Source organism: Salmo salar, chromosome ssa17, assembly GCF_905237065.1.
Source record: "Salmo salar chromosome ssa17, Ssal_v3.1, whole genome shotgun sequence".
NCBI lineage: Eukaryota > Metazoa > Chordata > Actinopteri > Salmoniformes > Salmonidae > Salmo > Salmo salar.
Genome location: NC_059458.1, coordinates 33,577,255 through 33,605,015, shown reverse-complemented (window position 1 = coordinate 33,605,015; position 27,761 = coordinate 33,577,255). Strand labels below are relative to the sequence as shown.

Genomic DNA, 27,761 nt, shown 5'->3' with positions numbered 1-27,761 from the left:
TTGCTCTGGCCAAACACATTAGTTTTTCTCCACAATGAGTGGCTCAGTAATGCAGACACATTCTAACCGTTCTCATTGGTCCAACCCATTGGTTCCTGGAACCAGAACACAGTAAAGTGGCGTTTTAAGTCAGACTTGGATGATCTAATCGCTAACTTTGACGTTGTCTCAGACTGACGTATGTAGTGAAAAGCACAGTGGAATAATTCAGTTGGTCAGGCAAATAGACACCGTAAATGGGTTAACATTTCTTAGGCGATTATAGAAAACAAATTAACGCACTTAATTTAAAAGTTACAAAAGTACTTTATTGCAATTTATGCACAAAACAAAAATCCAAGGTTCAAAATGATTTAGTCACTTGCCTCAAAGCAGAAACAATACCAAAGGAAATCCTTATTTAGACAGGTGGAAAAGAACCCCTGCTTTACCAAGTGCATTTGTTGAAGACTGTCCACCTGCATGGTTCAGTGGCATGTCACTCAGATTATCCTTTTATAAACAACTTCTATACACTTTGGGCCAGTTTCCTGGACAAAGAGTGCCTAGTCTTGGACCAAGAAGCACATCCATTGAACATGTTTTAAGTTCAGGACTACGCTTAATCTGTTCAGGAAACCAGCCCTTTGTACCTGTAAGGGCTGCTTGATCAATATCAAACCAAGTCCAGAAGAAAGCTTCTATATGGGAAACAGAATGTCTGTCAGGTAGAGATGTAGGCTACAATGTGAAATACTGTACAAGAGGAGAGATGCACCAGGTGGTGAGTTGGGCCGGGGTAAGGTGGGGTGGAGTAGGCAGTTACGACCCTTGACCCTCCAGCTCTGAAGCAGGGGTGTCAGGCTCCTCATCATTATAGATGTTCTCAGCCTAGAGAAGGAAATTGTTACATCAGTTCACAGTTAAAGGATTTACAATTACTAACTGATTAATGGGATCAACAGACTTGAATTAGCTTTCAACAAAAAAAGGTAGACAAAAGTTATAAAACCACCAGGGTTAAGTTTTGTGAAAGTGCTGAAGCAAACGTGGTACTTTATTTCTCGACGACAGCGTACGCACCATTTGCCAAACCTGCATGATGTTATCCTCGGAGACGGAGCAGATAACCCATGGCTCGTTGGGGTTCCATGTGAAATCAGAAATCTTCGCTGTGTGTCCTCCATGGATGAACTGACAAGATAAAACAAATCCGCAGGATGAGTAATATGCCAAAATATGACCTCCCTACAGGCCACCTGTCCCATTGGCTACTCTCCTATGGCTGTTTATTTAAAAGCTTAGGGGTAGGGTTGCAAAACTCAACTTTCCCAAAAATGTCCCGGGTTTCCCAGAAATCCCAGTTGGAAGATTCCTAGAATTCTGAAAGAATAGGCTGGAAATCCAGGTAATTTCCGGGAAAGTTGACAGATTTTTGCAACCCTACCAAGGAGATAAATGTCATAATTGTGGATGATGTGTCTATCCCTCACCAGGAGTTCTGGAGGTCCGTCCTCTGCATCTTCAGCAGACTGTTCCTCTCCGATTTTACTGGGGACCAACAAGACAAAACCATTTCAACTACAACATTATCATCCTATCAGACTACAGTGTTGAGGAACCCCCCCCGGCAATTCGCAATTCAGCTGAGCAAACTAACCAAAAAGGCTAGTCCAGTTAACATGCTCTGCATTCGGCGGTCTTTACCTGAGATCCCATACGTTGAGCCTTCTATCTGTGCCGCTGGAAGCCAGAATGGTTTCGTTGTGAGGGGACCATTGCACCTGCCAAAGAAGTCAGTAAAGCACTGTCAGTGCAATAAACTCCAGCTCAGCACAACGTCTACGAGGGACACCAACACTTGAAAGAGATGTAAATCAATGAGACTACCCTGGTTAAATAAATAAAAAGTTGAATGGGACACCAACAAAGCCTGGTAACTTATCCAGACTCCCAACTCTATTGATTCAGAGGGATTGAGATTGTTTACTATTTATGGAGTATTACCTGGAAGATTTCATCCTTGTGCGATTCGAAAGAGTGGAGCTTCAGTTTGAGGTTACGCAGATCCCAGAGAGCAACAGTCTGAGTTACAAAAGGAGAAAGAAAACATTTAAGCAACGGTAAATAAATTAAAACATTCTTGGACTACTGTCCAGTATGAAACACACTTCTTGGTCATGTGATTTGTGACCTGAGCACTTCGTTTCCACCATTGTGCACGACACTCAAGCACTTGATGTGAGACAGTGGACGGACTGATTTGATTTATTTTTTTGATAAACACAAAAAGGTACAGACCTTGTCTGCAGAGCCAGTGGCTAGGATGAACTCGCTGTAGGGGTTGAAGGACAGACAGTTAACCTCTGCAGTGTGGGCATCCACTGCATGGCTGGGCTTGGACGTGTTGTTGGACCGTGTGTCCCAGCTGAGACAGAGAGATGTCAAAGGTTAATGACAGGGGTTCCCAAACTTTTTCCACTCGCCACCCCCCCTCCCTTCCAGCATTGGGGAACATCCCGCACCACATCTATATCTATAGGCACAAGGACTGTTCATGACACCAACTGTTCATACCCCTCTTCTTGGTGGAGAGAATTTCAGGTTTAAAGCTTATTTAGTCATGGGGTGCAATTAACATTTTGCTGTTTTAAAGCTACTTGTTTTGCAATTCTATACATTTTTCCATGTGTAGTCATGTGAAATGACTGACAAATTAATTACAATATCTATGGGCTAAAAAAATCTTTAAAAAGCATTAGCTGACATGGGCTAGTTGATCTGGACCTTTCTGACAAGTTCTAAATAGCTCTACGGTATGCAATGATGAATACTGATTTCAAAATTGCACATTTTAGTATTACAACTTTGAAGAGTAAGTTTAAAGCCATTCTGAGTTCCTTATAAATACAAACTGAATTAAGGGACAGACAGTTAAGAGAATCAGATCCATCCAGTTTAATTGAAGTAACTTTTCCTTTGAGAGATCTTGTGTGGAAAGGTCAAGGCTACACACGGTACATAAAGACACTGGATGTAATGATTAGTTACAGCTTGAAAGTATCACATTGTGTGAAAATACATTGAGAGACAAAAAAAAATGCTTAAAAGAGAAGGCTCACTTACATCATCAGTTTCTGGTCGTCGGCCACAGAGCCAAACAGTGATTCATGGAGCAGGTGCCAGGACACGTCCTCCACCACTGCAGTGTGACCGGTGAAGATTGTCTTAGCATCCACTATCTTCCCCTCCTTAGGACCAGCACCAATGTCCCACAGGCAGATCGTCTGGAGATTAAACATTTCAGTGCATTTCTTATTTACAATATATAGTAGTTCATATAGCATTTGTCTAGATCTAATGAGTTTGCTTAATAACAATGCAAAAACGCTTTCATTTTCAGTGAAAGCCACAATGTAGCTTGAAATGATTAAAATGCACAGGGGAAAATGGTGCGCTGACGGTGTGTAGAGAGAGACACTTACGTGGTCATCAGAAGCACTGAGCAGGTTGCCACTGAGGTTGGGGTTCCAGGACAGGCCGTAGCCCTCCTTCTGGTGGCCCCGCAGGCGCAGGTCTGGGCTGCACTCACCACTGGGGTCTATGAGAGGGAGAGACAAGATAGTAGAAAAATGTTATAAGACCAGAAAAAGGTCAAATGCATATCAAGTTACTACTTTCAGGAACCCGATTTATTTTTTCCTGGTCGGATGGAACCGTTCCAAAAGTGCAGACTCAAACATCTGAGTCACTTCCAATAGCATTTTGATTTGTTTTTAAGAGCAGTGATCTATTTACCAGATGTGTATTGTATTGTCTTACCTGGTTTGGAAGGATGCTTGGTGTAGTCAAAGACCAGTACGTCTGAGGTGGGGGTCTTGGTAGCAATGATGCAGGGGTTCTGAGGCATGTACCTGGCCCGGTTCACTTCACCCTCGTGGTTTATCTTGATCTCAATCTCTATCTTTCCACTCACTGATCCAAAACCTCCAAATTCTGAGGAAGAAAAACTGCATGTTCAGCATATTTTCTCAAGAGATAAAATGTTCACTGTGCCGGTAACATCTTGACTTATAATATGCATATAAGGCCAGATTCCCAGACACAAAAAACACCCAATGGAAAATGTCTATTAAAATGATTTTTTAAATCCAGGACTAGGCTTAATCTGTGTCCGGGAGACCATCCTCAAATGTAGATCATTTTTCTTGGAGAGAGAAGAGACCAGATTACGACCAACATACCTGCTCCTTTTTCGCTGTCGTAGTGGGAAGCATCAAACTGGGCGTCATCGTTGGGGACCTGTACGCTGGCGATCACCAGGTGATTCTGCTCATCTGACGTGTGAGTTCCCAGTACCAGTCTGTGAACCGCGTAGTCCTTTCCATCCGGCCTGCACAGGGAGACAGGCACATTAAATACTGGCACTGTGTGTGTGTGTGTCTGAAATGGCACACTATTCCCTAGAGTGCACTACTTTTGACAAGAGACCTCTAGTCAAAAGAAGTGCACTGCTATTTCAGAAGCAGACACCACATGGCAAAATAACATGCTTTTTTAGACTGAACTAGAATGGCTGACAAGGAAGGACAGGTTGGTAGAGAGAACACGATGTTCAGTATATTAGGTAGATCAGTACACAGTTTATATGTTGAGAGCAGCAAGAGGAACAGAAATGGTGACGTAGCATTGGCTACTGTACCTGTTGACGTCAGGTAGCCACTGCACAGTGAGACTGGGCCACTCCAGCGCGTGGGTCATCACCAGGTCATAGAGGAAAGGAGTATTCTTCTTCCAGATTTTATATTCTTCATTGATCACCCGCTCCTCAACGGCATCGTCGTACACTAGAACAGTGAAAGAAGCAACACTTACATAAGACTACAATGGACTTACCGCAGTTACTACCAAGGCTAGCGTAACGTTGGGATTTACTGCATTCCTGTACCCTCGGGCCAGTTGTCCCTCATTTGCATATTACACAAGCAAGCGGGCAGGCTGTCAATGTTGAACTAGATAGCTAACCATTTATTTAGCAACATACTAACTAATAGTTTATCTAAATTCTCAATTTATGGGGCACAGATAGTAAACCCAGGCCGAAAGAATGCAGCCTGTGCTGGTTAGCATAACTAGCTAACAGACCGCACTTTTCATTTGGCTATGTATCCAGCCGCGCACACAAAGCATGCATGAAATGAACCGAGCCCATCAAATCTTTACCTTCTTTATCCGCCATGTTTGGGTTTTGGGTGCTCCTGCAATTGTAGGTCACCCGTGGGTTTGCCCGAAAGCAAGGTAACTAGGTAGCTATTCTATATTATTCGCAAAAGGCCAAAACACAGCGGAATTTGTTGACCACTCAAAATCCCTCTTTCTTTTATGCGCGCATCCGAGGATGGCGAGCACAGCGCATGCGTTCTCACAAACACGTAGTAACGGCGCGTGCGCAGACATGACCAGGAAGTTATTTATCATCGTATGATCGAAGAATTAATGCGTTCGCTGAACATTTTCGAAGACAAATGTAAACGTTTATGGCGACAGTACAGCGGAACGATTCATTCGGTGCAAGTCATATTCGTTTGAAACGATTTTGACAAACATTTCAAACGAAGAGGGACATTTTCAACTTTGACCCCTGACGAATTGAATGAGTTTTCTGCAAAATGGCAGCATCAATTCCTTCTGCGGTGTCCGCACCGTCATTGGGGTATGTTAAGATAATTGGCGTTAAGCTGATGTTGTTATGTCATGTAAACTTAATTGATATGCATGGTGGTGCCAAAGAATCACACCGTAGTGCTGTAAGCTAGTTAGATACGGTAGTCAAGTAGATAACTAACGTTAGCAAGCTCGCAGTGTCTGTGTTGACAAACACTGAATAGATAGTAATTTAGACAGCCCATGCCTTGTTATATTTCCCCACAGTCAAAAACGCAGGGCATCTTTGAAGAAGAAAGAAAGAAGAAAACGAAAACGCCAAGCCCTCGCCAAAGCCCAAATCAGAGAATCTGGTGGTATGTCACAGTGGTTTTATTTGAAAATCCTACATGATATTCTCTCTACTACTAGCCAGTTGTTTATCAGCATCATTCCCGACGGGGACTATGTATTCTGAATGTCTAACCATCCACTGACGAGCTCTAATTCATCTCCCTAAACACTTAGAAAATGGAGATGATTCTCCACCAGAACAAGATGATGATGATGAAGAGGAAAGGAAGGCTGAGGAAGAAAGGTAGCAAATATTTCTACAGTTATAAGTTGATAAGCAATGGCCATTTTTTTTCACGGTCTGTAATATTGTTTCATGTGTCCTGTATTCAAAGAATTGTCAGACTCCAGTCACCCAAGTCATAGACTGTTCTCTCTGCTACCACATGGCAAGCTGTACTGGAGTGCCAAGTCTAGGACCAAAAGGCTCCTTAATTAACAGCTTCTACCCCCAAGCCATAAGACTGCTAAACAATGAATCAAATGCCCCCCCCCTTAGTTTTTACACTGCTGCTACTCACTGTTTATTATCCATGCATAGTCACTTTACAAATTACCTCGACTAACCTGTACCCCCACACATTGACTCGGTACTGGTACCCCCTGTATATTGCCTCATTATGTAAATGTATTGTGTTACTTTTTGATAGATTTTTTATTTTTTAAATCAAGTAAATATTTGTAACTTTTTTGAACTGCATTGTTGGTTAAGGTCTTGTAAGTAAGCATTTCACGGTAAGGTCTACACCTGTTGTATTCGGCACATGTGACAAATAAAATTTGATTTGAATCAGACGGCGACTAGACCAGGAGTGGCTGGAGAGGGAGAAGCTGGCCCAGCAGGAATTCAGACTCCGGTGGGAGAGGGAAGACGCTGCAAGGAAGAGACAGGAGGAAGAAGAGGTACAGAACTCACAATGTAAAATGGCACCCTATTCCCTAAGTTTAACCAGAACTCAGGCCAAAAGAAGTGCACTATAAAGGGAATAGGGTGCCCCCCCCATGCTTCACTGAAATAATGTCTGTAACCGCTTTCCATGTCTGCAGGCGAGGATAAAGCAGGAATGGGAGGCCCAGCAGAGGAGAGAGGAAGAGGAGAAGGAGCAGAAGCAACAGGAGAAGAGAGACAGAGAGGTGAAACGTGCGCCAGGAGGATAAACGCACAATGGAAGAGCTACATATCCTCTTCCTTTTGTATTTTGGTCACATAATGGTTTGAACTTTTTAAGAAATATTACACAATAATGTGCCTTTTGTGTGTGAAAGAAGTGTTTTGCCTCAGACATCCACTTGTATCCACGTGTTTTTCCTTAACTGTGATACACGCAAAGACCTTAACTAAGATGCACACAGAGGGACACTCCTACAGGTCTGTGCTGCCATGGGACAAGGATGTATCTTTTATCTCTGGATTTGTTTCCTCATGTCATCTGGTTATTCTCATACTGCTCAGGGACAAAATGCACACACACACACCTTTGCAGTTCTTATGTCTAGTGTCTTTGTACAAAGACATATATTTTGTGGCTCGCTTTCAACCACTGCTAAGAGATTCTTGACTTGCAGTAACAGATATCCAGATATGCCACTGCAGGTTTTCACCAGCCCATCCTATGTTTGCACCATTTATAGGAAGCTGTACAGAAAATGTTGGACCAGGCTGAGAGTCAGGTATGAAAAAACAAACCAAATGCATATTGCATACCCAGTTTATGTTTGGAAAACAGTCTTGACCATCTTTGATGGAACATTTTCTGTAAACCAGTTAGGTGTTACACAAGGATGAGTTTGCAATTATTAAAGAAACAAACCTATTCTACTTCCTGTTTTGAGTGTAGCTGGAGAATGGGGGTCCCTGGAGAAACCCTGAGGCTCCAGATTTTGGTACGGAGCAAGACCGGGCTAACTGCCCCTTCTTCCTCAAAACTGGAGCCTGCCGCTTTGGCGACAGGTCGGTAATGGTTCTAAATAGGAACACATTTAATTTTTTATTGTATTTTTATAATTATAATAATTTTTTTATTATTTTATAATTTTTTGTTTTTAATATTATTTTTAGCTAGGATAGTCCACCACCATTTTCCAGGGAGTCCTGGGAAGTGCATTCTTGTTAATTTTCCTCAAATGAGGCTCATCTTTCAGAATACTGCATAGCACACAGTCATTTGTATACCATATCCTCTTTATATTAGCGTTCAACTAATGAACTCTTCTGCTTACCTGATTGGTCAGGTGCTCTCGTAAGCATGTCCACCCCCCGGCCAGCCCTACTCTGATGATCCGGGGGATGTTTGCGACTTTCGGGATGGACCAGAGGTCACGGGACGACTACGATACAGACGCCTGTTTGGAGCACAGCGAGGAGGAGGTGCAACAGCAGTTTGTGGATTTCTATGAGGATGTACTTCCTGAGTTCAGGACTGCTGGCAAGGTGGTGCAGTTTAAGGTGAATATGATGTTTGTCTTGCTGGACTGGAAGGAGTGATTCAATGGAAATGAGACCTATCCACTCTGAGGGGCAATGAATCAAACTTCTCTCTCGTTTTGTCTCTGTCTTCAGGTCAGCTGCAACTTTGAGCCACATTTGAGAGGAAATGTTTATGTCCAGTTTGACACGTAAGTAAACTAAGCAACTTGTGAAAATGGTCTAAGTTTTGTAGGTGAAGAAACAATGGTGTTTCTCAATTTTTAGTAATCAAGTAGTGTATCTTTACGGCCTATTTTCTCTTTGCTGTCTGTCTTTAGAGAGGAGCAGTGCAGAGAGGCCTTCATGATGTTCAATGGAAGATGGTACGCTGGTAAACAGCTCCAGTGTGAGTTCTCTCCTGTCACCAGATGGAAGACTGCTATATGTGGTGAGTGAATGGAACACAAAAGTACAACTGAGAACCACAATACACCTACCTACACTGATTTTTACAGAATTATGCTAGTCATAAGTTGTGTATATTATTAAGACCCTAGTATTTGTTTGATTGCCGTGATCCTCCACAGGTTTGTTTGACCGACAGAAGTGTCCGAAAGGAAAGCACTGCAACTTCCTGCACGTGTACCGGAACCCTGGAAATGAGTTCTGGGAGGCGGACAGGGACCTGCACATGTCCCCCGACCGGGGAGGAGGGGGTACAGGGTCTTTCACTGGGGGACGGTTCTCTGAGAGGAGTAACCGCTCCTCCTGGACCGAGAGGTCACAGAGCCGACGGGGGGAGAGGAGCAGGAGGAGTAGGAGCAGGGAAAGCAGAATAGCCCAAAGGAGAGCTAGTGTTCAGAGTGACAGGTCCTGGACCAGTCGTACCAGTACAAGACCCAGGTCGAGGAGTAGGGACAGAGATAGGAGGGACAGAGGCAGGAGCAGGGACAGAGACAGGCGGGATGGGAGCAGAGACCGAGGTGGGAGCAAGAGAGAGGGGTGGAAGGGTTCACCCACAGAGGCTAGTAGGGGGAGATCCAGATCAGCCAGCCCCGGAGAGTCCTCCAAAAGGAAGAGACAGGGGAGCAGGAGCCCCGGAGAGTCCTCTAAGAGGAAGAGACAGGGGAGCAGGAGCCCCGGAGAGTCCTCTAAGAGGAAGAGACAGGGGAGCAGGAGCCCCGGAGAGTCCTCTAAGAGGAAGAGACAGGGGAGCAGGAGCCCCGGAGAGTCCTCTAAGAGGAAGAGACAGGGAGCAGGAGCCCCGGAGAGTCCTCTAAGAGGAAGAGACAGGGGAGCAGGAGCCCGGAGAGTCCTCTAAGAGGAAGAGACAGGGGAGCAGGAGCCCCGGAGAGTCCTCTAAGAGGAAGAGACAGGGGAGCAGGAGCCCCGGAGAGTCCTCTAAGAGGAAGAGACAGGGGAGCAGGAGCCCCGGGAAAACATCCCAAAAAGACAAGCAGCCAGCCGACGACAGCAGCGCCACAGCGCCACCACGCCACAAACACTCCAAAAAAAGCAAAAAGAAGAAGAGCAAGAGGAGGAAACCCAAGAGGGACAAGAAGAGCCAGTCGCCTGGGGGTCAGAGTTCATCTGCAGAGTCAGGGAAGGAGTCTTTGGACGAGGGGGAGGAGAAACCCTCTCCAAACCTTGACTTAGACAGCAGTACACAGACTCCTCATGATGTAGACAACACTACCCAGAAGACTGTGGATGTAGACAACACTGCCCAGGAGACTGCTAGGGTAAATGCCATACTTAGTCTCATGTTGTCTGAGTCTCTTGATAATGCCAATGCAGTCACTTCAGACATACAGACCCAGGTCAAAAAGGAGGCTGAGGATCCCTGTCCACCTATTGTCCCCTCTCCTAGCCCTGGGGATGTGGACATCGCTCAGACTCCTGGGGCCACGGACAACACACTCTCCCCAGACCTCCATAGTATCTTCCTCAAGCAGGAGTATCCCTCTCTACCCAGTGTGCCTGAAGAGGAATGTGAACAGGATCGACCTGAGACGCTGCCTGATTCTCCTGACGAACCATAGTGGAATTAAATGTGTTCTGTATGGACTTCACCGTGACTGCTATGGCCATTTTGAAGGGTACACTGTTTATGCATTGTTTTCATTTCAATGTTCACCAATGCACTGCTCAACCTAGCTTTTACGAATGTTAGTTTGTTCCGAATGTAAGATGTGACAATTAAATGTTTTTATACATTATGTATATTTTTATTGCCAAAGCTAACTTGAGAGCATTTGCTCTTTGACCTCCAATTGAACCTTGTTTCTTCCACACACACTTTACATTTTCTGTGGGGGGAAAAAAGCCCAGGCAAAACAACCATTCTGCTAATCCATAGACATTTATTGTTTTAATGATTTACAGTATTTGAGAGAACTGAAGTAGTGACAGTTGTCTGTAAAAGAAATGCAATACTTTGAAATGATTCATAATGTACATAGGAGCAAGACACGGTGCCCTATTCCCTATATAGTGCACTTCTTCATAGGGCTCTGGCCAAAAGTAGTGCACTATGTAGGGAATAGAGTGCCATTTGGGATGTCACCACAGTTAAAGAGCAAATACAGTAGAAGCTGACAGATACAGAGAACATTAAATGTCCTAACAGGACACCATTCTGGTCATTGGTAAAGGAGGAGCAGTCTGTACGGTAGACAGGGAATTGCAACAGGTTTAGGCTTCTTTAACCCATGGTTTTTGTAAACAATTCAATAACTGGTCATGTCCGTGTGCACTAAGCACAGGCAGTGATATAGTGGGAGTACCTCATGATTTGTGCTTCAATTGTCACAACCTTCCTCATAACAAGTAGCCTGTTATGATTCAAACTGAATATTCCAGTTTCACAATCGCTTCATGAACAGAACAATTCAGTTCAGAACCAGGCTACGAAACAAGCCCTAAATGCATTTTCATTGACAGTTAAAACATTGTGTGACAAATAGAAGTTTGATTAGTAACAGAATCCCTTTTTGTTCATTTTCACTGGTGTTACTCTTCCCTTGCCTTTTAAAGCATGCAGAGTGGGCGGAGTCCCCAGTGTTACTCTTCCCTTGCCTTTTAAAGCATGCAGAGTGGGCGGAGTCCCCAGTGTTACTCTTCCCTTGCCTTTTAAAGCATGCAGAGTGGGCGGAGTCCCCAGTGTTACTCTTCCCTTGCCTTTTAAAGCATGCAGAGTGGGCGGAGTCCCCAGTGTTACTCTTCCCTTGCCTTTTAAAGCATGCGGAGTCCCCAGTGTTACTCTTCCCTTGCCTTTTAAAGCATGCAGAATGGGAGGAGTCCCAGGTGTGTTTGTGCTGTCTTCCCAACTGAATGACATAGGAGGTAGCAAGGCAGCACAAAGATCTGGGACTCAGGCTATACAAAGCAAGGCTTGGGTCAATTCCATTTAAATTCAGGAATACACTGATATTCCAATGCACATTTCCTTCAAAGATTTTCAATGAGTAAAAATTGTAAATTGGTTTACTTTCTTAATTGATTGGAATTGAAATAGAATTGACCCCAACCCTGAGAGAGCACATTTTTCCCTAAACACCATTTATCTTCAAAACAATATGATTATAACACAGTGTTCTTTGGTCAAACAATGAAAGAATGAACATGAATACTTTAAACTGTAACACTTCTTAAAAATACTGACATCGTTTTGCTTACTTGTGAACATCCCATTTAAGTAAAATGGGGTTTCTTACTCTTTATGATATACTTTGAATTGTTTTAAGTTCTCGAGACTAGACTGAAGTTAAAATGCCCGTCACAGACATGTCATGTACAACAAAACACTGACTTAAGGAAGGTGGGTGAGATTTCAGTTATTATTGGTGTAGTTTGTGGCTACTGGCTGCATATACCCTAGGGGTTTCAAAAGGTGAGTGTTGACAAGGTACAAAAAAAAGGAACAGACAGTTGGCACAAGTAACATTAACGTGATAAGAGTTTTAGTACAAGACAACACTACATCACATTAAAGGAGAGAACAAGATGTTTGGGCCCCCGTGAGGAGAGAGAGTAAAGAGAGAGGGAGATAGTTGGGTCAGTGATGGAGGGAGGGAGTTTATGTCAGGCCAATCTCCTCCAGGACACTCCGTGGGGCTTCAGCTTCCTAAAGGCGGGAGGAAACAGACAAGAGGATAGGTGAGAAGGATAAGACACTCTAGTCAGTCTGAAGACGGACCAGTTTGATTGGTTTATGGAGTGCACACAAGAAAAAAGGTGTTTAAAGCCTAAATGCAATGACTTGAGTAACTGCTCCAACGCCACTATTAAATAAAGCATATCAGGTAGAGTTAACACTTACTTTGGCATCCTAGCAGGAGGTGAAGCACGGAGAGAGAGAAAAGCACTGTTTGAATACAACTGACCGCTAGAACAGCTGGTCTAAATCAGTGGAGGCTGCTGAGGGGAGGACGGCTCATAATAAAATGGCTGCAATGGAGCGAATGGAATGGTATCAAATCATGTGTTCCGCTCAAGCCATTACCATGAGCCTGTCCTCCCCAATTATGGTGCCACAAACCTCCTGTGTTCCAAATGAGCAATAAAGGAAAGGCACAAAATGTCCAATCCAGACATTAGTTGTGGCTTCAAAATTGGGCTATTAACAAGGCATTTAATCAATAATAGCTCAGGCACATCGGTAGGATTGTCAAATGTTTGCCTGCTGACAGTACTTAGCACCTCTGAACAGAGTTGTCACACAGCGAAGTCCTCAGTCTCGTTAAAATACTCCAAACCAGAAGATGGCAATAGCGTTGTTTGGCAATGGATGTCCGTGTGTGTTGCTTTATGGTCTAGTCTAGTCAACGTTAGCTAGCTGCACAATCGTTGCTACTGTTGTAGAATGCCCTTTTTGATACTAGCCAGATGGCCACAGCTAGATAACGAGCTAGCAAGATATATATATTTTTTATTCACTCTCCATAATCGCATACAGCCCATACATAGACTTTTAGCTAGCTGGCTAACCTTAGCTAAATGGTTAGCATGATTCGCTAGCTAGCTAAGTAAAGGGACTCTCGGCAGACGGCTACAGGCTGCTGCTTCATGAAAACTAATCCATTGTGATTTAATTATGTTACTAGCGACAGTGGCCAGATAGTTAGCTTGGTAAAGCATTTAGTGTTGTGTGCATTGTGCTGCACTGACCACCTCATTCGTTTCATATGTGTATGACTGCCAGGCTCAGTGAGCTAACCAATAGATGGTTGTTTAGCAGAGACGTGGTTGGCTTATTGGTGTTTGTCTGAATTCGCGGGTTAACGCACCAGCCAAGCTTGTTCTGGGAGAGCGCGATCCTTCTTTTTTCATTAGACCGTTCACAACATGGAAACTATATTCCAACGAAAACATCAAATGTGCACTTGTCTCTCAAACACAAAGGGTGTCCATAACGCGCTTTGGTGATTGCATTTCACTTCCTTTGTTATAAAATACATTTTACCAAGACAAATGTGATTCTTCATATTCTCAATCGATCAGTGGGGTCTTTCTCTAACATATCACTAACACTATATCCAAAAAGTCGGATTTCGTACCCTAATACATCCCATAATAAGCACCGAGCTCTGTTGACAGAACAAGATTGAACTAGTTGAAACGAGCCACCTACTTACTATTCATTGTTGCCATCTGACCATCCAGAATCACAACACGTCGCCTTCTGTCCCATTGAAGCGCTCGCATCGATTCTGTCACATTGTTAACCAAGCCTTGTTTAAACTAGTAAACATTATCAAACCTAAAACAGAAATAATCCTTCTTCGAGCACAAACTCTTTAGCTACACGTACAAGATAGAAAGACTTGCCCTGGAAAAAAAATATTATGCAGCTTTATTGTTTTAGTTCGAACAATTCTAATGAAAAGGGTGGATTAGACCGGAAAAGTACCCCCCCACCCCTGTCTGGCAGTCAGATTCTCCAGTGTTTCATGCTGATGGTAGTCATGAATGAGAGCTGAATAGTGAGTGAAGCCCTCTTTATGAACAGAGGCAGTGAGAGCTCAGACAGCCAACCCTGGGGAGGTTCCCACAGCTCAGTCATATGGCTGTGGATGCAGGCAGTGAGAGCTCAGACAGCCAACCCTGGGGAGGTTCCCACAGCTCAGTCATATGGCTGTGGATGCAGGCAGTGTGAGCTCAGACAGCCAACCCTGGGGAGGTTCCCACAGCTCAGTCACATGGCTGTGGATGCAGGCAGTGAGAGCTCAGACAGCCAACCCTGGGGAGGTTCCCACAGCTCAGTCACATGGCTGTGGATGCAGGCAGTGTGAGCTCAGACAGCCAACCCTGGGGTGCTTCCAACAGCTCAGTCATATGGCTGTGGATGCAGGCAGTGTGAGCTCAGACAGCCAACCCTGGGGAGGTTCCCACAGCTCAGTCATATGGCTGTGGATGCAGGCAGTGAGAGCTCAGACAGCCAACCCTGGGGAGCTTCCCACAGCTCAGTCATATGGCTGTGGATGCAGGCAGTGAGAGCTCAGACAGCCAACCCTGGGGAGGTTCCCATAGCTCAGTCATGTGGCTGTGGATGCAGGCAGTGAGAGCTCAGACAGCCAACCCTGGGGAGGTTCCCATAGCTCAGTCATATGGCTGTGGATGCAGGCAGTGAGAGCTCAGACAGCCAACCCTGGGGAGGTTCCCATAGCTCAGTCATATGGCTGTGGATGCAGGCAGTGAGAGCTCAGACTGCCAACCCTGGGGAGGTTCCCATAGCTCAGTCATGTGGCTGTGGATGCAGGCAGTGAGAGCTCAGACAGCCAACCCTGGGGAGGTTCCCATAGCTCAGTCATGTGGCTGTGGATGCAGGCAGTGAGAGCTCAGACAGCCAACCCTGGGGAGGTTCCCATAGCTCAGTCATGTGGATGCAGGCGGTGGGAGTACCTGGAATACCAATGCCACCGACAGGCTGCCAGACGAATAACATTAGCCTAAATACAGTAGTACTATAGACAAACGCTTTTAACGCAAATCTAAAGTCAAGAATGACATATAGGAATCAGAGAGATGGAGAGAGAAAAAGGCCATACCACCAATTCATCCAGGACATAGCCCAGAGATGTCATCATTACACCAACTCCTCCAGGACATAGCCCAGAGATGTCATCATTACACCAACTCCTCCAGGACATAGCCCAGAGATGTCATCATTACACCAACTCATCCAGGACATAGCCCAGAGATGTCATCATTACACCAACTCATCCAGGACATAGCCCAGAGATGTCATCATTACACCAACTCATCCAGGACATAGCCCAGAGATGTCATCATTACACCAACTCATCCAGGACATAGCCCAGAGATGTCATCATTACACCAACTCATCCAGGACATAGCCCAGAGATGTCATCATTACACCAACTCCTCCAGGGCATAGCCCAGAGATGTCATCATTACACCAACTCATCCAGGACATAGCCCAGAGATGTCATCATTACACCAACTCATCCAGGACATAGCCCAGAGATGTCATCATTACACCAACTCATCCAGGGCATAGCCCAGAGATGTCATCATTACACCAACTCATCCAGGACATAGCCCAGAGATGTCATCATTACACCAACTCCTCCAGGACATAGCCCAGAGATGTCATCATTACACCAACTCATCCAGGGCATAGCCCAGAGATGTCATCATTACACCAACTCATCCAGGACATAGCCCAGAGATGTCATCATACCACCAACTCATCCAGGACATAGCCCAGAGATGTCATCATACCACCAACTCATCCAGGACATAGCCCAGAGATGTCATCATTACACCAACTCATCCAGGACATAGCCCAGAGATGTCATCATTACACCAACTCATCCAGGACATAGCCCAGAGATGTCATCATACCACCAACTCATCCAGGACATAGCCCAGAGATGTCATCATTACACCAACTCCTCCAGGACATAGCCCAGAGATGTCATCATTACACCAACTCCTCCAGGACATAGCCCAGAGATGTCATCATTACACCAACTCCTCCAGGACATAGCCCAGAGATGTCATCATTACACCAACTCCTCCAGGACATAGCCCAGAGATGTCATCATTACACCAACTCCTCCAGGACATAGCCCAGAGATGTCATCATAACACCAACTCCTCCAGGACATAGCCCAGAGATGTCATCATACCACCAACTCCTCCAGGACGTAGCCCAGAGATGTCATCATACCACCAACTCATCCAGGACATAGCCCAGAGATGTCATCATTACACCAACTCCTCCAGGACATAGCCCAGAGATGTCATCATTACACCAACTCCTCCAGGACATAGCCCAGAGATGTCATCATTACACCAACTCCTCCAGGACATAGCCCAGAGATGTCATCATTCCACCAACTCCTCCAGGACGTAGCCCAGAGATGTCATCATACCACCAACTCATCCAGGACATAGCCCAGAGATGTCATCATTACACCAACTCCTCCAGGACATAGCCCAGAGATGTCATCATACCACCAACTCCTCCAGGACGTAGCCCAGAGATGTCATCATACCACCAACTCATCCAGGACATAGCCCAGAGATGTCATCATTACACCAACTCCTCCAGGACATAGCCCAGAGATGTCATCATACCACCAACTCATCCAGGACATAGCCCAGAGATGTCATCATTCCACCAACTCATCCAGGACATAGCCCAGAGATGTCATCATACCACCAACTCCTCCAGGACATAGCCCAGAGATGTCATCATTACACCAACTCCTCCAGGACATAGCCCAGAGATGTCATCATTACACCAACTCCTCCAGGACATAGCCCAGAGATGTCATCATTACACCAACTCCTCCAGGACATAGCCCAGAGATGTCATCATTACACCAACTCCTCCAGGACATAGCCCAGAGATGTCATCATTACACCAACTCCTCCAGGACATAGCCCAGAGATGTCAGGGCCAGAGCAGATCCCCCTGATGGGAGTCTTAGCTCCTGCAGCAGGTCGGCCAGCTCTATAGTCTTCAGTACGTTCTTCTTGGAGGTCAGGGTTAGTGTTGGGGTCAGATGTTAGGGGTCAGTGAGGAGTCTTACCTCCTGCAGCAGGTCGGCCTGCTCGATAGCCTTCAGTACGTTCTTCTTGGAGGTCAGGGTTAGTGTTGGGGTCAGATGTTAGGGGTCAGTGAGGAGTCTTACCTCCTGCAGCAGGTCGGCCTGCTCTATAGTCTTCAGTACGTTCTTCTTGGAGGTCAGGGTTAGTGTTGGGGTCAGATGTTAGGGGTCAGTGAGGAGTCTTACCTCCTGCAGCAGGTCGGCCTGCTCTATAGTCTTCAGTACGTTCTTCTTGGAGGTCAGGGTTAGTGTTGGGGTCAGATGTTAGGGGTCAGTGAGGAGTCTTACCTCCTGCAGCAGGTCGGCCTGCTCTATAGCCTTCAGTACGTTCTTCTTGGAGGTCTCCTGAGCCTCTCCTCCTAGCAGGAACTCATCCAGGATGAAGTAGGCCTTCTCAAAGTTAAAGATGATGTCCAGCTCACACACCTGACATGGAGACAGACACCAAGAGGGAACACATTGGAAGATTAGTTTTCCTAGTCCAACGTATTTATTCCAAATGGTAAAGCGATTTGAACAGCTCCATTAGACACAGGAACACCCAGACCCTGTTCCAATAACAACATGTATACTTCTTCCCCATCTTACAGACCACTGAGAGAACAGTATGGCCACTGTCATAAACACAGATAACAATATGGCCACTGTCATGAACACCAACACGACCACTGAGAGAACAGTATGGCCACTGTCATAAACACAGATAACACCAACAGGACCACAGATAACAATATGGCCACTGTCATAAACACAGATAACAATATGGCCACTGTCATAAACACAGATAACAATATGGCCACTGTCATGAACACAGATAACAATATGGCCACTGTCATAAACACAGATAACAATATGGCCACTGTCATAAACACAGATAACAATATGGCCACTGTCATAAACACAGATAACAATATGGCCACTGTCATAAACACAGATAACAATATGGCCACTGTCATAAACACAGATAACAATATGGCCACTGTCATAAACACAGATAACAATATGGCCACTGTCATAAACACAGATAACAATATGGCCACTGTCATAAACACAGATAACAATATGGCCACTGTCATAAACACAGATAACAATATGGCCACTGTCATAAACACAGATAACAATATGGCCACTGTCATATACACAGATAACAATATGGCCACTGTCATAAACACAGATAACAATATGGCCACTGTCATAAACACAGATAACAATATGGCCACTGTCATAAACACAGATAACAATATGGCCACTGTCATAAACACAGATAACAATATGGCCACTGTCATAAACACAGATAACAATATGGCCACTGTCATAAACACAGATAACAATATGGCTACTGTCATAAACAGAGATAACAATATGGCCACTGTCATGAACACAGAGAACAATATGGCCACTGTCATGAACACCAACAGGACCACAGAGAGAACAATATGGCCACTGTCATAAACACAGATAACACCAACAGGACCACTGAGAGAACAGTATGGCCACTGTCATAAACACAGATAACACCAACACGACCACTGAGAGAACAGTATGGCCACTGTCATAAACACAGATAACACCAACAGGACCACAGATAACAATATGGCCACTGTCATGAACACAGATAACAATATGGCCACTGTCATGAACACAGATAACAATATGGCCACTGTCATAAACACAGATAACAATATGGCCACTGTCATAAACACAGATAACACCCCACGACACTGAGAGAACATATGGCCACTGTCATAAACACAGATAACACAAATATGGCCACTGTCATAAACACAGATAACAATATGGCCACTGTCATAAACACAGATAACAATATGGCCACTGTCATAAACACAGATAACAATATGGCCACTGTCATAAACACAGATAACAATATGGCCACTGTCATAAACACAGATAACAATATGGCCACTGTCATAAACACAGATAACAATATGGCCACTGTCATAAACACAGATAACAATATGGCCACTGTCATAAACACAGATAACAATATGGCCACTGTCATAAACACAGATAACAATATGGCCACTGTCATAAACACAGAGAACAATATCGCCACTGTCATGAACACAGAGAACAATATGGCCACTGTCATGAACACCAACAGGACCACAGAGAGAACAATATGGCCACTGTCATGAACACCAACAGGACCACAGAGAGAACAATATGGCCACTGTCATAAACACAGAGAACAATATGGCCACTGTCATGAACACCTACAGGACCACAGAGAACAGTAGCAGTGTAAAATATGAAGACTCACACTGCCAAAGTACTTATCCAGCAGCTCTACGTATCTGTGGATGATCTCCAGCGTGATGAGCTCATTGTCCTGATCCTCCACCGCACAGCAGAAATACAGGCTGGCGTATCTGGAAGACAGGATAATACAGAGATAAGCAGCAGAAATACAGGCTGGCGTATCTGGAAGACAGGATAATACAGAGATAAGCAGCAGAAATACAGGCTGGCGTATCTGGAAGACAGGATAATACAGAGATAAGCAGCAGAAATACAGGCTGGCGTATCTGGAAGACAGGATAATACAGAGATAAGCAGCAGAAATACAGGCTGGCGTATCTGGAAGACAGGATAATACAGAGATAAGCAGCAGAAATACAGGCTGGTGTATCTGGAAGACAGGATAATACAGGGATAAGCAGCAGAAATACAGGCTGGCGTATCTGGAAGACAGGATAATACAGAGATAAGCAGCAGAAATACAGGCTGGCGTATCTGGAAGACAGGATAATACAGGGATAAGCAACAGAAATACAGGCTGGTGTATCTGGAAGACAGGATAATACAGGGATAAGCAGCAGAAATACAGGCTGGCGTATCTGGAAGACAGGATAACACAGGGATAAGCAACAGAAATACAGGCTGACGTATCTGGAAGACAGGATAACACAGGGATAAGCAGCAGAAATACAGGCTGGCGTATCTGGAAGACAGGATAATACAGGGATAAACAACAAAGGCACTAACCTTGGGCCACATTCTGACAAACATATTTTCGTTCAGCAGGGATAATAACGAATAACAAAAGCATCAGATGGCCTTCACCATTCTGAGAATGAGTGCTGTAACAAAATGCCCCCCTGACTGAAAACAAAACCGTAAGGGTGCCTCCCTAGCAGGAAAGTCTTATTGAAAACCAACCTTCTAAACCTTGGCACAATTGTAGTATAGTGCTTTGAGACTACACTACAATTTAGATTTCAAAACCGGCAATTTCAGGAAGTGAAAACTTTAACAAAGATTGTGAAATTCCCTTCCTGAATTGACCTCAACACTATCAGATGGAGTCCACATTTCCCCCCATTAACCCTGTCTGTCTGTCTTGTAGATGATATTGAGGTCCCTCCACTCCAGGAAGGAGCACATCATTTCCCACCATTAACCCCCTTGCCTGTCTGTCTTTCTTTCTCTGACCTCTTATAGACGATCTTTAGGTCCCTCCACTCCAGGAAGGAGCACATCTTGGGCTTGCGGGCTAGAATGGTCTGGACCAGGTCCCTGGAGATCTTCTTCCTCTCTTTGTCTGACAGGGGAACATACCACTTCTGCAGCCGCAGCTTACCCTGCCGACTGAACAGCAGCATGAACTGCATCTAGTGGGAGGGAGGAGAAGAGATGAGGACAGAGGAGAGGAGAAAGAATGAGAGGGACAGGGGAGAGGACAGGAGGAGAGAGAGGGAGAATGAGAGGAGGATGGAGGAGAGGACAGAGGGAAGGGCAGAGGAGGGAGAGGGGATGGGAGGAGAGGAGGGAGAGGGGATGGGAGGAGGAGGGAGAGGGGATGGGGCGAGGAGAGAAAGGGCGAATGATAGGGGACAGAGGAGTGGGAAGGAGGAAGGTGAGAGGAGATATGAGAGGAGACAAGGATCAATACAAGTGTAACAGAGGTGGTTTGGTAGGCTTTAGCTCATCGGGATGATTCCGTCTTAAGGAGCACAGGAGACTTGAACCCAGTCTGTTCAGTAAAGTGATAAATAGAGGCAGGGTGAGAGGGTGTATGTTGGAGCAAGGAGGTAAAGTAGCAAAACATAAATGGTAGTTTGCTTTCATAGCTAGTGAAAGGTCTTCTCCATAGTCAAGACCTCATATGGTCTTCTCTGTCTAACTATCTAGCCAACTGAGGATTTTCCTATCAAAACACAGACATTTTCCCAGTCATATAACTAGTTAGCCTAGTTGTTGTTAGTTAGGTAGCTTATGTCCCTCAGTATATCCATCAAATTTGAGTGTAAAGCTAGCTCAGAGATGGACAGAGGAACAATCTTTGCGTAACTAGCGCTAGCAGCTAACATGCACAGTAAGGATGTCTAGCTAGCTACTTTTTCAATGGCTTTTTGTGGACATTATCAGAAGCACAGGACGCTTTTTCGTTCAACATGTGCAATTGCAACGACTGGTCTAACAAATAAGGAGGTAAAACGTACCTTTATCCTGATTGTTGACTCAAAAACACTATGAATTGTTGATTCAGATCTATTCAATAGAAATGTACAGTCCACCCCGTGAAGTCAAGCGTTCAGCGGGGATGCAGTTACATCTATTTTGATTGGTTAACACATCTACTGTCCGGATTTTTGATTGGCTTAAATATTCCGTTATCCCAGTCCTTGTTTACTATGCGTGCAGAATGTAAATGGACTAGGTGGGGTCGCACCGGCATCAGTCAAAGTATTTTGAAAATATGAAAATATTAGCTTGAACAGAATGATGCCGAGGTGATACAAAGACCACACGAAGTAAAAGAGAAAGCAAAGCCGAAAACAAATCAGGCACTCTTTGTTGGTTTAAATCTAGATCTATGTTATGTTAAAAACAACAGATTCTAACAATACTTCATAAACGTAATAACCAAGTCATCTTCTCTACATTGGCTGCTCTAGCGCCCCCTTTATGGCAACTGTATACAGAACATTCTGTCCACATCAGGAAGAGGAGAGGCAGATTGAGAGACCGAAAGGAGCAGTAATCTGTTACGTGTGAAGGAATGGTGTATGTTGAGCTAAAAACACCTCTGCGACGTGAAGTATTCGGTCATATTTTGACACTGATGCTCCCGCGCTGCAGCAACTAGGAGTTTTATGAAATTCGTTGAATGAATGTGGAATTGTTAGCTGCTACTGCAAAGCTGTCAACAGCGATATTTATGTATTGCACAATAACTGATGGGTTCAAGGTAGGTGACTTTCTATGCAAAGTAATGTTATTTGATTACAGCATACTGCAGTACTTTTACTATTGCGAATGCTTCACATGTAGTCAGGACTCACGACTACTGTACCCCACTATAAATAATCCTGCTCTAACTACCCGTCTGTTATCATTTCATATTGACAGCTAGAGACGGCAACATGCGGAGCCGCAGTAACTCAGGTGTGAAGCTCGATGGATTCGCCAGGCTCGTTCATGAGACTATTCTATGTCACCAGGTATGTTTCATTATATCACGTACCACTGCCAGACACCATACCTGGTGACGAATAACAGTCGTACAGTTGCCATTTGCAATGAAAGAAGTCATGCACAATAGGTCTAATGACATTGATACCTCAGTAAAATCCCCACAGTAGGCTAAATGTCTGTTACTTATCCTTAGAAAGCCAAGAGTCAATAGCTCTGGGCAAACTGTCCCGGCGTGGACTCCCTAAAATAAATAAAAGCTTGGACAAAGGTCAACTTAAAATAGAGAGAGAACATAGAAAGTATTTGTCTTATCTACTCTACTTGAGTTCAGTCAACAGTCCTTCTCTCTCTCTCTCAATTCAATTTCAATTTAAGGGGCTATATTAGCATGGGAAACATTTGTTTACATTGCCAAAGCAAGTGAAAAAGATGATAAACTAAAGTGAAATAAACAATAAAAAAATGAACAGTAAACATTACACTCACAAAAGTTCCAAAGAATAAAGACATTTCAAATGTCATATTATGTCTTTATACAGTGGTGTAACGATGTACAAAAGGGAAAATGAATCAACATAAATATGGGTGTGTGTGTGTGTGTATGTATGTATGTATGTATGTATGTATGTATGTATGTATGTATGTATGTGTATATATATATCTAGTGGCCAGCTACAGTGCATTTGGAAACTGTTCAGACCCCTTGACTTATTCCACATTTTGTTATGTTACAGCTTAATTTAAATATATTTTTCCCCTCATCAATCTACACATCATACCCCATAATGACAAAGCGAAAACCGGTTTTTAAAAACAAAAATACCTTATTTACATACATTTTCAGACACTTTGCTATGGGACTCGAAATTGAGCTCAGGTGTATGCTGTTTCAATTGATCATCCTTGAGCTGTTCTCTAAAACTTGATTGGAGTCCACCTGTGGTAAATTCAATTGTTATGACATGATTTGGAAGGCACACACCTGTCAATATAAGGTCCCACAGTTGACAGTGCATGTCAGAGCAAAAACCAAGCCGTGAGGTCGAAGGAATTGTCCGTAGAGCTCCGAGACAGGATTGTGTCGAGGCACAGATCTGGGGAAGGGTAGAATAACATTTCTGCAGCATTGAAGGTCCCCAAGAACACAGTGGCCTCCATCATTCTTAAAGGAAAGAAGTAGAGCTGGCTGCCTGGCCAAACTGAGCCATCAGGGGAGAAGGGGCTTGGTCCGGGAGGGAACCAATAACCCAATGGTCACTCTGACAGAGCTTCAGAGTTCCTCTGTGGAGATGGGATAACCTTCTGCAGCACTCCATCAATCAGGCCTTTATGGTAGAGTGGCCAGACGGAAGTCACTCCTCAGTAAAAGGCACATGGCAGCCCGCTTGGAGTTTGCCAAAAGGCACCTAAAGGACGCCCAGACCATGAGAAACAAGATTCTCTGGCTACCCAGACCCCTCTTTTACGCTGCTGCTACTCTCTGTTTATAATCTATGCATAGTCACTTTAACTCTAGCTACATGTACATATTATCTCAACTAACCGGTACCCCCACACATTAACTCTGTACCGGTACCCCCTGTATATAGCCTAGCCTGTTATTTTACTGCTGCTGTTTAATTATTTGTTACTTTTATTTTCTATTTTTTACTTATCTATTTTTTACTTAACACTTATTTAAAAAAAAATTCCTTAAAGCATTGTTGTTTAAGGGCTTGTAAGTAAGCATTTCACTGGGAGGTCTACACCTGTTGTATTCGACACATGTGATGTGACATACAATTTGATTTGATGAAACCAAGATTTAACTCTTTGGCCTGAATGCCAAGAGTCACGTCTGGAGGAAACCTGGCACCATCCCTACGGTGAAGCATGGTGGTGGCAGCATCATGCTGTGGGGATGTTTTTCAGCGGCAGGGACTGAGAGACTAGTCCGAATCGAGGGAAAGATGAACAGAGCAAAGTACACAGAGATTCTTGATGAAAACCTGCTCCAGAGCTCTCATGACCTCAGGCTAGGTTGAAGGTTCACCTTCCAACAGGACAAGGACCCTAAGTACACAGCCAAGACAACGTACAGTAGGAGTGACTTCGGGACAAGTCTGTGAATGTCCTTGAGTGGCCCGGCCAGAGCCCAGACTTAGATATCTATCTACCTGCCTGTCTAAACTGCCTGTCTAACCTGTGTGTGTGTCTCCAGAACCCAGTAACCGGCCTGTTGCCCTGCAGTGTCCAGCTGCCAGATGCCTGGGTGCGTGACAATGTCTACAGCATCCTGGCGGTGTGGGGTCTGGGGATGGCCTACAGGAAGAACGCTGACCGGGATGAGGACAAGGCCAAGGCCTACGAACTGGAGCAGGTGACTGGCTGGCTCCCATCTCACAGCATGCTCTGTCAAAATAGTGTTGTGTCCCCCATACTGACTGTACTGTGTGATCTGTGTTGTGTCCCCCATACTGACTGTACTGTGTGATCTGTGTTGTCCCCCATACTTACTGTACTGTGTGATCTGTGTTGTGTCCCCCATACTGACTGTACTGTGTGATCTGTGTTGTCCCCCATACTTACTGTACTGTGTGATCTGTGTTGTGTCCTCCATACTTACTGTACTGTGTGATCTGTGTTGTCCCCCATACTTACTGTACTGTGTGATCTGTGTTGTGTCCTCCATACTTACTGTACTGTGTGATCTGTGTTGTGTCCCCCATACTTACTGTACTGTGTGATCTGTGTTGTGTCCTCCATACTTACTGTACTGTGTGATCTGTGTTGTGTCCCCCATACTTACTGTACTGTGTGATCTGTGTTGTGTCCCCCATACTTACTGTACTGTGTGATCTGTGTTGTGTCCCCCATACTTACTGTACTGTGTGATCTGTGTTGTGTCCCCCATACTTACTGTACTGTGTGATCTGTGTTGTGTCCTCCATACTTACTGTACTGTGTGATCTGTGTTGTGTCCTCCATACTTACTGTACTGTGTGATCTGTGTTGTGTCCTCCATACTTACTGTACTGTGTGATCTGTGGTGTCCCCCATACTTACTGTACTGTGTGATCTGTGTTGTGTCCCCCATACTTACTGTACTGTGTGATCTGTGTTGTGTCCTCCATACTTACTGTACTGTGTGATCTGTGTTGTGTCCTCCATACTTACTGTACTGTGTGATCTGTGTTGTGTCCTCCATACTTACTGTACTGTGTGATCTGTGGTGTCCCCCATACTTACTGTACTGTGTGATCTGTGTTGTGTCCCCCATACTTACTGTACTGTGTGATCTGTGTTGTGTCCTCCATACTTACTGTACTGTGTGATCTGTGTTGTGTCCTCCATACTTACTGTACTGTGTGATCTGTGTTGTGTCCTCCATACTTACTGTGTGATCTGTGTTGTGTCCTCCATACTTACTGTACTGTGTGATCTGTGTTGTGTCCTCCATACTTACTGTACTGTGCAAGGCCCCGACCTCATGACCACACTGTGTCAAAACAAAACATTCCTTTACAGAAACATTTTAGTGTTTTCCATGCATGTTGTCCTCTGATCTATGTTGTAGGCCACAGGCAGAGATTGGCATATTTCAGTCCTTGGAGTCCTGAATAGATAAACTTGGGAAAGCAGGAGTTACCGATCCATGTAAGGTGTGGTAAATATCTATATTTGTATTATTCTACAGAGTGTTGTCAAGCTGATGCAAGGGCTGCTCCAGTGTATGATGCGACAGGTGGGTTACCGTGGTTACTGTCCCATTTCTTCTACCATGTAACAACACAGTCACTAGTATATGGCATAAGGGCAACAATGCACTATACTGTGGGAGCATTTCTGTATGTGTTTCTCCCTTGGTCTGGCTGTGTAATAGCCTTTCCTGAGCATGTCAGTGTGTCTGACTACAGGTGGCCAAGGTGGAGAAGTTTAAACACACCCAGAGCCCCAAGGACTGCTTGCACGCCAAGTACCACACCCCCACCTGTGCTACCGTGGTGGGGGACGATCAGTGGGGACACCTGCAGGTTGATGCCACCTCTCTGTACCTGCTGGTCTTGGCTCAGATGACCGCCTCAGGTACCGTACTGTGTGTGTGTGTGTGTGTGTGTGGGGGTGTGTGTGTGTGGTGGATCGTGTCATTGTGAAATAACTTGACTGTATACCAGCGGCGTTGTTCTTTATCACTCTCTGGTCTTCTCCAGGTCTTCGTATCATATCAACGCTGCATGAAGTGGCGTTTATCCAGAACCTGGTCTTCTACATTGAGGCTGCTTATAAAGTTGCGGTAGGTAATGTTCAAGGTCTGTTTGAGCGAGGCTCTATTCTTCTAACCTCACTAGCATACGACTTAGCAGGAAGTAATAGAAGTGTGAACAGTAATGGAGAGAGAAGCAATACTATTACTGAAGATCACATAGGAATACCTGTAGAGATAGTGGAGACTATAGATGAACACATTACCAAACAAGACCTTTTACATGGCTTATACAGTATATTGGAAATACCCACGCAGTGAACTTTCTGATTGGTTGGTAAAATAACTTTCAATACATTTCATTGGTCAACATGGGAACATCAGCACTTAACCCCAAAAGCATCAACATATTTTTAGGTTAAAAGCGCCAACAGGTCAAAAGTGTGTGTAGTCAGCTACAACAGATAATTATAAACTAACAGGTAAAAACTACTTAGCCAAATATAGCATTAACATGATGTCAACAGAGAGCTGACATGGTACTGAAAAATAAACGGTTCAACTGGTCAACAACTGACGTTTCCCATTCAGGAGAATGTGTCTTAGTTAGCGACTTCACTAAGCAGAATACATTTCCCATCCAGGAGAATATGTCTTAGTTAGCAACTTCACT

General features: G+C 44.5%; 4 protein-coding genes across 7 annotated transcripts in view; 2 read left to right on the top strand and 2 right to left on the bottom strand.

Annotated features, from left to right (window-relative positions):
* Nucleotides 1–286: 286 nt before the first annotated feature.
* rbbp7 (Histone-binding protein RBBP7) lies at nt 287–5,402 on the bottom strand. 2 transcript variants are annotated; one of them, XM_045698467.1, is made up of 12 exons: nt 5,203–5,402; nt 4,682–4,826; nt 4,224–4,372; nt 3,802–3,975; nt 3,465–3,580; nt 3,106–3,266; nt 2,281–2,407; nt 1,987–2,064; nt 1,687–1,766; nt 1,473–1,530; nt 1,063–1,173; nt 287–870 (listed from the first exon to the last, which is right to left on the bottom strand). In XM_045698467.1, the coding sequence occupies exons 1-12, from the start codon at nt 5,216–5,218 to the stop codon at nt 802–804; spliced, it is 1,284 nt and encodes a 427-aa protein (XP_045554423.1). In that variant the 5' UTR covers nt 5,219–5,402; the 3' UTR covers nt 287–801. The 2 variants fall into 2 exon arrangements, with proteins under 2 accessions (XP_045554423.1, NP_001133756.1); NM_001140284.1 differs by having other exon boundaries at nt 1,687–1,763; nt 5,203–5,368.
* Nucleotides 5,403–5,416: 14 nt separating this feature from the next.
* Nucleotides 5,417–10,602, top strand: zrsr2 (zinc finger (CCCH type), RNA-binding motif and serine/arginine rich 2). The gene is made up of 11 exons (XM_014188679.2): nt 5,417–5,692; nt 5,911–5,999; nt 6,151–6,220; nt 6,771–6,879; nt 7,024–7,110; nt 7,609–7,647; nt 7,815–7,927; nt 8,209–8,422; nt 8,537–8,592; nt 8,722–8,831; nt 8,971–10,602. The coding sequence occupies exons 1-11, from the start codon at nt 5,649–5,651 to the stop codon at nt 9,702–9,704; spliced, it is 1,665 nt and encodes a 554-aa protein (XP_014044154.2). The 5' UTR covers nt 5,417–5,648; the 3' UTR covers nt 9,705–10,602.
* Nucleotides 10,603–10,726: 124 nt separating this feature from the next.
* On the bottom strand, nt 10,727–22,204 carry ap1s2 (adaptor-related protein complex 1, sigma 2 subunit). 2 transcript variants are annotated; one of them, XM_045698456.1, is made up of 6 exons: nt 21,930–22,204; nt 20,920–21,098; nt 19,748–19,856; nt 17,755–17,892; nt 12,705–12,713; nt 10,727–12,509 (listed from the first exon to the last, which is right to left on the bottom strand). In XM_045698456.1, exons 2-6 carry the CDS (start codon nt 21,096–21,098, stop codon nt 12,462–12,464), a joined length of 483 nt encoding a protein of 160 aa, XP_045554412.1. In that variant the 5' UTR covers nt 21,930–22,204; the 3' UTR covers nt 10,727–12,461.
* A 200-nt stretch (nt 22,205–22,404) lies between these two features.
* Nucleotides 22,405–27,761, top strand: part of LOC106574897 (phosphorylase b kinase regulatory subunit alpha, liver isoform-like) — a 25,426-nt gene continuing 20,069 nt past the window's right edge. Inside the window, exons 1-6 of one of the 2 annotated variants that reach the window (XR_006760074.1) lie at nt 22,405–22,678; nt 22,840–22,931; nt 25,106–25,264; nt 26,582–26,629; nt 26,802–26,970; nt 27,096–27,178. Coding sequence is in view for 1 of the 2 variants with exons in the window: in XM_045699516.1 (XP_045555472.1) it covers nt 22,854–22,931; nt 25,106–25,264; nt 26,582–26,629; nt 26,802–26,970; nt 27,096–27,178 (537 nt within the window). In the remaining variant the exon portion in view is untranslated. The remainder of the gene's footprint in view (nt 22,679–22,839; nt 22,932–25,105; nt 25,265–26,581; nt 26,630–26,801; nt 26,971–27,095; nt 27,179–27,761) is intronic. The other variant, XM_045699516.1, reaches the window with a different exon arrangement.